This window comes from Mya arenaria, chromosome 4 (assembly GCF_026914265.1).
Source record: "Mya arenaria isolate MELC-2E11 chromosome 4, ASM2691426v1".
In the NCBI taxonomy this organism is placed as follows: domain Eukaryota; kingdom Metazoa; phylum Mollusca; class Bivalvia; order Myida; family Myidae; genus Mya; species Mya arenaria.
The window spans coordinates 5,138,023-5,147,336 of NC_069125.1; the positions used below are offsets into that span (position 1 = coordinate 5,138,023).

The window sequence follows — 9,314 nt, forward strand, 5'->3', positions numbered from 1 at the left end:
TAATAACTTAAGATTTCATAAGCTTTACACACATTTATTCTCGACAAGCATCACAGTACAACTGAATACATTTAGACAATGCAAACCATAAGTAATATCAACCTATAGTCTATTTAACATTACTGCAGCAATCTTCATGACCATAGTTGCATGTTGCAATCATAAATCAATGTGCTATCAACAACCAGGAAGAATGGAATAGGTCGCCAAGTAAAGTGTTTAACAACTTTTGTCTTTAAACTGAATATTTTATTATAAAATAGCACAAAGAGGACATGAAAGTATAAATTAATTTCAGTGAATATAGAAAACATCTAAAATTAAAATACGGAATGATAATTATTATCAACAGATAATTGCTCACTTTTTAAACTGGAGTCTGGTGCGTTATATATGCTTACCAAATTTAAACGGGTAACAGGACTATATAAACCTCCAGGTGGCGCTGGGGCAAGCTTTTGTATAATTTTATGCATGTTTCACATCAGGGACACTTTTTCCAAATTTATGCAATGCTTGCAAAAAGTTGAGACATGAAACTTTGCAGGCATGTAGAATGAAGGTTAAACAAATAAAAAATCCTTAATCTGTTTTTGAAACATTACTAGAAACATGACTTTAAGAAAAATCCAACTGTCAGATTGAAAATTTGAATTTGCCGGGGGAGTGGCTAATTGGTGTTCTGGGGGTTATGAACTCTCTGATGTAAACATTACCACGTGCTGGTGTTTACATCCCTAGCAGCTTGCTTGTAGCAGACGACATGCCTCACTATCAAATACTGTAGTAACAAAAGTGAACAAACCTTGATAAGTTTTTATTCCACCTGAATATCCCAAAATTATTGATAGATATCATCAGCTTCATATGCTACTTTTTCCTTTTAAAGCGTTACGTAATTAATAAGTCTGGTGAATCATTCCCGGGTTTAAATATGTAACATTGTTTTCATATTTGTCGTTTAAAAAAAAATAATTATGAACCTCATTGTTTAAATGTTAGCTGCTCCTTCGCTTTCTATCAAAAGCTCGGTCATCATTAATATTTATATATATATTGGTAAGCAAACATTATTGCAGGAGAAATGTGTAGCGATTGTTCATTGCCAGAAATACCGTTACTAGGATTTCAAGGTTTGCTTCAATAATTTGAGACCTGTAAACTCTGGATTATTACGTCTGCTTGAGAGACACGTTCCATTACTAGACTCAACTCCACAGGGAATGTATGCTTAGCTGTAAATGCAGTCTGCACGCTTTCTAAGAAACATGTGCACATTCATTAAGACAAATACATGGATAAACGCAAAATGAGGTCAGTGTGCTAAGTTTTTGATACAACTCTGTCATTATTTTCAGATTTCTTTTACATAAGTTTATATCGTATGTATAAATAATGCACTTATCATGCTTCTCTCAGATGTAATAGAATCGTCGTTCACTTTGTATTAGGCAAACAGCGTGTACAATAAGATCTGCAAATGTTCGATATAGAAATATCAAGTTGTTATCCTTATTCTTATCATAAACTTTTCAGAATCACTCTAAATTTCTGGTGCAATTAACTAAGCAGTACATGTTAATGCGCCTACTGTAGGTAAGTTTGTTGGTATATGTATAATTATAAAGGTTCGAAAATAATATACAGATGTGCATTTCATTACTTGATTTTCCATAGTGTGTACGCCATAAAAATATCTGCTTACTTTATGCTTCCAATAATGCATGTTTAACGTTTTTCAGACAGAGAAAATTAGCTACCATAGGTCTGACGATTCTGGTTGTCACGGCAACAGTTTTTTATTTCACACCAGGAGAAATACCAGGTTTGATTGACAAATTTTGTATTACAGTTTCTTCATTGCAATATTACTGATTTACTGACGAGTCCTGTTAAATGAAAAATGGTAATGTCATAGACGTGCAACCTTTAGATATGAGTAAATAAGTAAAGGAAGTCGTCAATAGTTCGCAACAGATATTAACAAAAGCATTTAGCACCTCAATTTGGATGTAAATCTAAATTGCAGTTCAAAGAGGTCTGACTATTTGAAACATTAGTATTGATTTGAAGAAATGTGTGACATATATAACAAACTAAAATCTTCGTTCGTAACAACTTGCTACTGAGAATATCTATAATAAAATCTAGCCTTTTGCGACATTTAAGACTGGATTTAGTAATGATAGAAATCGGCGCTTGTAACCAACTAGCTATGCCAAAGGCCAAAATTTGTAATTAAACGGTGACTCACAGCAGTTTGTTTGAACCTTTGGCACATATTTGCCTTATTGTTCAGGCCTTTGTTAAGTTAACAACGTTGTTAACGTCATCGTTGTTAACTTCCAAATCTGAATTGCTCTGAAAGTTTCATTGATACACTTGTGATATACAGTATTCCTTATAAATATTTAGTTCTTTGAGACAAATGTTAAGCTGTACTTGTTTCATTTAAATATGTGTGCACATCATAATTAGTTCACGTTTAAAAGTTAATAACGATGCCCTTAATTTCGGTTTTAATTTTCAAAGTTCTGAAAATTATGGCCACTTTTTTCAAAATATTGCTTTATTTTATTAATATATGGGGTGATTTAATGGGGTCATTTAAGGAGACTCACAGACGCATGAATCTCGAATTCTTAAGTACGAGTATATATAAAATAATATTGTATGTTTATAAATATTATACTGTGCTTTAATGAAGCATTTTGACCAAAGCTTAATGTTTTCTACATTTTAGCCAGCATGCTCATCAAGAATGTCAACAAGTGGCAAGTAAAAGAAACGCGTAACACTGAAGTAAAACTGAAACGAGGTGGGATCCCATGGCAACATAATGGTGCTTCCGGTGAGGATTTAAATTACAATTATTGTTTCCGGTCTTTCATAATTCTTTCAAGTGAATAATTTGTTGCTGATATACTAGTAGTATTCTGTCAACAGCCATCAATTCCCACTGAAAACAATACACATACATAGACCTGTCTATAAACTGTAAGGTTATAATAATAAAACATGTGAGGTTTTGCCATTCATGAATTGTGTCATTTACAGGTCAGAATCATTCATCGCAAACGTTGACAGAAACGTCCATGGAAAAATATCCACCTTTTTCAAGAGGAATGGATACTGAAACAATTGGTACAACTATAAGTAGCTACTAAGTATAATGATGTAAGAGTGTTGCAATAAACAGTAATATATAATTGTCATACTGATAACAATCGTGCGAACATACACGCGTATTTGTCAGTATTAAAACGTATGTAATTTTAGCTTTGAGCTCTGCAATTGGTGAGAAATCTGAGTTTTATGATATCTACTCATGTATGATACATGTATAATATGTGTTGTTTCAATGTATTTCTTAAACTAAGTAATGCCTACACTTACCTATTCCCCAAACGCCTTTATGGTTATGGTAAGCATAGTTTGCTTGTTCAAACTCGACCAATGTTTACAAAAGATATAAGTATAACCTAACCTCACGAAGTTGCATTCTCTAAATGATTATGGTAATGATTTATGGGTCATGAGGAGTCTCTGGGTCAATATTGCTTGTACAACTCAAGGCCAAAACTTTTTCATGATTGTATGAACATTTGGAAAAACCAAGATTTATATTTATGTTTATTGTGATTTGAATATAAAGTGGTTATGAGTTATAACTACTCTTTGTACAATGAAAAATCAATTTGATATTTAAAAGTCATTATTTAATGTAATGATTCTCACTCATTCACCCAATACTCTTTTAACACAATTTCACTGCGCTTAAACATATTAAGCTTACACAGCGTTAACTTACCTTTCTGGGAGAACATGGAGCATTTTCTGTCCCATTTTCTAATGATCATTAACACTTCCCGCTTATTTGAGCATTATTTTTTAGTGATGTTTTATAGGTTCCATTACGTTTCTGACGCTTGTTAGCTGCTATACTGTTAAGTCTCAAATTCATTATATATGACATATAATTTTGCAAATTAACTGAGTGTTAATAACCTAATTTGTGTACGTTTGAATAATTTGGATAACAATTGCTATACTTTTGCAGAAACAACAGATGTACTTGTTCCAGACGATATATAAACTATTATGGCAATTATGATAAACTGTATTACTGCCATTTATCTAATCGATTTGTATCATGCCATTTATAGAACATTTGGCTAATGGGCTTTGACTGTCGTCGACATCGTTTAAATAATTAATTTATTTTTGAAGACAACTGAACTGAAATAAGGTCATACTCGTTATTTTAGGTTCTCTTCCAACAAGCCAGATAAAAGGAGGCCTCAAACCAACCCCGGGGAAGCCAAAGCTGCTGCTGATTGTAGCCTACCTTCGCAGTGGTTCTACCTTCACATCGAGCCTGTTTACCCAGCAACCAGACTCATTCTATGTTTTCGAGCCTCTGCATATGGTTGTCGAAACAGTCAAAAAGCACATGGCTCTGCGATATGTCAATGGAACGGTCAGGTATGAATGTTGAAGCTGATGTTGTTTTTAGGAAGACTAGCTCGAGGTAAATCCAAAGTCTTCGTTATTGATAAGTTTCCTCAAGTGAATGCATACTTTGATAAGATTTACCTTTTGCGTTTTATCTTTATTAAGGATTGTTGGGATAAGAGTGAGGTTTGTGCATATAAACTGGTTTAAACCCCCAGTAAATTAACATTTTACTGACCGTTCCAAGGCGGTTCCTAACAATTCTTGATAAAGATACCAAATATATATATATATAGTATTTATGCACTGTGCTGTTTGTAGAGTGTTGTGCTGTTCTATGTTTCTTATTTGTGATTTTGTGTTCTATGTCTTTGGCGTTTGCCCATTGCCACTAAACCGGGTTTATGTTTAAACTTTTTGCTACTGAGCATGTTTCTGTAGCTTTTTTGCATAAATATTGGTGTCGACGGCGGAGTTGTGGCAGTTCTTTGACCTTTTGCCATCACTAAAATCCTTACCAAATCTGGCTACCGTATCACAAAAAAAACTTTAAAAAAAAGTTAAATCTCAATCTGAACTATTTTTGGGTCATTTTATTTTGGGTCACCAAAATACACTATTTTGGACCGAGCCTTTGTCTAGGAAAGAAAATTCGAACCGCCCTACCATTATTTAAACCATATTAAGTTCGGTTTTGAGGGAGGAGCATGTCTAAATTTGGATCCGCTCCAGAAAATAGTTATTGAGTTACTGCCCTTGACCTAAAATGTTTCAATGTTTCATCCGATTAATTTTAAGGGAGTAGAGGGCGGTTTGAATACAGAATATTAGTAGGAACTTCAATTATCTTTAATCTGTATAAAAGAACGTTACACATTTCATGTTTTTTCCTCATCTTTAGGTTTATTTTCAATAATGGTAAATATGTAGCCAAATAGCAAAAATAAGACACTACGATAATTTCAATGACGACTTAAATCGACCAAGATCTTTATCTAATCGAGCTCTTGTTGTTTTACACGTGTTTGCATACGAACATTAGTTCCGAGGTTGTTTCTTTAATGCTTCATGGTTGTATCGTTATTTAAACCCGTACAGTGTATTCATGTATTAACCATTGATATTAAGAATCAAAAATGGAATTAACGGCGCTTGCTATTCATACGCTAGTGATAACTTCTGGCAATCAGACAATATGTTTCACATTGTTATGTCTGGTTTTGAAAGATGTCTGTCCTGGGTTTGTTTGTTACCTTTAATTTCCATGACATTTTGGCATATCTACTGGTATCGGTTATTTAGACAAATGAAAAAAAAGTTAATCTATATAACTGTTTAACTTTTCATCGAAATTTAGCTGTACTAGTCTAGAAGAATATGTAGCACAATTTACTGGTTTCAGTGAGTTATGTGGATGTTGTACCAATCGAAACTTTAGTCTTATTTAAACACATACACTTGTTGTGATGTAAATATTCGCAAATGTGTACAAGAAGTCAACTCCAACGTTATAACGAAGATGGCACGAATAATCAACTGACATTTTAATTATATTTTCAAATGCAGGACTAATAGTCTATATGATAATTTTATTTATTATTTTCAGAAATTTTGTGACCAATTAGAAACGTTATTTAGTGAATGACATCACTAGACAAATTGTTTATGTTTTGAAATATCCAATACATTTTCCTTAATTGCAATGTGTATTTTGTTCCAGGCGTTTCCCTAAGGGTATTACAGACGACCCCCAGTCTCTGTTCCGAGAGTGTATGGCCCCTTGGCTTCGTTGTGCGTTTCATGAAGTCGACATCGCTAGTCTTTTGGACAAATTCCATTTATACTACTCAAAATCCATGGAACCTTTTTTATTGTGCGTTAAACATATCAAATTCTTAAACCCTCTTACGAGATATTCAATCAACCATTGCATTGGCGAAACGGAAATGAAGTGCAATTCAGCTAATTTGAGGGTTATTAAAACGATACGTCTTTCCATGGAGATGGCCAGTCATTGATGACAAAACATGAGAATATGAAAATCGTGCACCTTGTTCGGGACCCCAGAGCAATGTTTTTGTCGCAGAATAATAACAAACTTATTAAAGGCAATAACAAAACCAGTCAATTTGAAAGATTGTGCTCACGCATGCGCGATGACATTTATTTCACACGACAACTTTTAGAGGCCGGAAACAAAAATGTGAAACTTGTTCGTTACGAGGACATTGCTTTCAATCCAATAGAAATGACAAAAGAATTGTACAAATTTATAGGTGAACCACTTACCAAAGAGGTGCTAACATATGTGGCTCAAAGTACTTCTCTCAACCTCAAAGACGCTTGTCCTTTTTGCACACGGCGCGGAAATTCTACACTTACAGCAAGCAAATGGAGATCTAAAATTCATCCATCTTTTCTGAAACTTGTGGACCAACATTGTAAGGACCTTTTGCAACCTCTGGGATACCATTTCACAGACTACATCAATTATTTAAGAGACACTTCATTGCCAATTTTTCAAGAGCACATTCCTTTATTGGAACGCATAAACCTTAATCTACTTAATGCGCCAAAAACATGATAACGAAAACATTTCGGCAGATTTGATTTTCGGAATAATATATTTGTCGCGAATGTAGATTTATATCTGACAATGAATCCCTATGCTTCCAAATCAAGTTAAATATATATATATATACATATCCACTGACAAAAAATGAGAAGTCAACGGGCATACGTTAGCCTGAACGAAGGTAATTTATAAATGTTTTATATATTAAGTTATACTTTGTACTCATTGTTTTTTGAATTTCTTAACAGAAATTGTCACATAAGTTTATTGTACCGTTAAAACTGCCACTATTGAAAGATATTCTGTTCTGATTTGTTTGTTCAATTGAAGATGGCTGTCATTTGAAAACTAACATGTGACACACAATAAAACAAATATATGTCATTTCTTTCTTATATTATTTATAGAACTTTTATTAAAATAAAATAAGTTTGTAGGTGCGTTTGTCATATGGTAAGGTCGAAGCAGCCTAGAATTGACTCGGTCAACCCTCATTGTATAAATAAGTAAATGTATAAATAAACGACGTAACATAAACTTTTTAATGTATGTGACACAAACTGCGATATCCAGGCTACAGATTAAAACGACATGAAGATAGGAGTCACGTTTAATTTGACATGATGTTTAAGATCGACAGTGATTTAATTCTTACTGTAAATTTCCAAAGATACATTAAAACTAAAAATATGTTACGTTGTTGAAAAAGCAAGATTTTTTTATGGCATTTCATCCTTACCCTGGTTTTCACGGATTGCGTCACATATGTATAATATGAATTCAATTTTTGCCCGTGCAGATTATTTCTGCCATCAACGTTCACCTTTAAGCCAAGGGCAAGGTCACGCTTGGAGCAATAGTTTGCGCCTCTGTCAATATTGTTCACATATAGAGAGCGATGTATTGAATTTCAAATACTCTTCACACGTTTTTAATTACTTCTTCTCGTCATATCACCATGGTAAACCTGTAGTGCATGACACTAAAGCTCTGAAATCAGCGGTCAATGTTTCACTTAGTGGTCAATGCCAACTAATTTTGCCTCCCTGTTGTGATTAACTGATCACATCAAATTTAAATTAAGCCATTTTGTATCACGATGGAACACATGTTCTATCAGTTGTTTAAACACAAAGTGCTCATAGTGAGTTGCTTTTATGATCACATTTTTGTCCGTCAAACATCGATCGTCTTCAACTTCCGCTTTAAATAGTTACTAATCATATTCCCCTTCTTCAATTTCAATTGAATAGAATGTTTCTTAATTGACCCTCCTTGAAATTCCTTTAATTAAAATGGTATAAAGATACGCATTGATTCAGAATTTGCCAGACAGATTACAAAATGGTTTTACAGAAAATATCTTTGAGTGACCCTCACTACTAAATGAAGGTATATGCGGTCCTAAAAGGCCCAAATGACCATTTCCTTCGTAGTTTCTGGCTTAGTGTACTCAAACATACTTGGCCTTTGTACTAAACTGCTTAGTTGGCCTAACTGTCTGTGGCTTTTATACTTATTGGCCTATTGAACCCATACATCAATAGCCTTAATATTTTCTAGTCAAGTGAACCAAAGTATCAGTTGCATTTGTAATTTCTGGCCTAGTGGACCCAAGTATCAGTAGCCTTTGTACTATGTTGCCTAGTGAACCGTATGGCTTTTGTATTTCATGGCCTTTTTACTATCATACCTAGCGGACACAATATCGATATTCTTTGTTATATGTTACCTAGATGACATGTGGTCTTCATAAGTCGTTGCCGTGTGTATCCAAAATTCGGTGATCTTTAAACTATAGTGCTTATTGGATCCCAACAACAGTGTTATTTCTACTCTCTGACCTAGTGGACCCATATATCCATGAGTTTTTGTTCTTCATGGCCTTGTAGAACAAAAACTATTTTTGAAATTATGAGAAAAGCTACGTGTTCTTCAATTCCTGAAGGTTTAGTGACTTCTTACTAGCATAAAATGTGTTCACGTGGATCCTAGTTGTTTTATTCGATCTAGCTTGAAAAATTATTCTTCACGCGAGCACAAAACTCTCAGTTTAATTGATTAAATAATAATCTGCATAAAATACGGAAACCAGGCGGTATATGTACTGCTTGATATACCTTTAAAGAGACAAATGAATCATTCAAAACTTGAAACATACATTTCATACTGAAACATATATTTCAATTCAGTCAGACTTCGTCATTGCTGACCTTTCTGTCAACCGTCTTATTTCTGGCACGTTGTCAGAGCAAATTGATATCCTCGGCAATTTTCCATCGAA

The 9,314-nt window shown here is 33.8% G+C and overlaps 1 protein-coding gene across 1 annotated transcript; it reads left to right on the forward strand.

The window, feature by feature from the left end:
- The first annotated feature begins 1,069 nt into the window (after positions 1-1,069).
- Positions 1,070-6,719, forward strand: LOC128230222 (uncharacterized). Its single transcript, XM_052942313.1, has 6 exons — positions 1,070-1,314; positions 1,743-1,825; positions 2,744-2,851; positions 3,058-3,144; positions 4,269-4,485; positions 6,176-6,719. Exons 1-6 carry the CDS (start codon positions 1,295-1,297, stop codon positions 6,471-6,473), a joined length of 813 nt encoding a protein of 270 aa, XP_052798273.1. The 5' UTR covers positions 1,070-1,294; the 3' UTR covers positions 6,474-6,719.
- Positions 6,720-9,314: the final 2,595 nt, after the last annotated feature.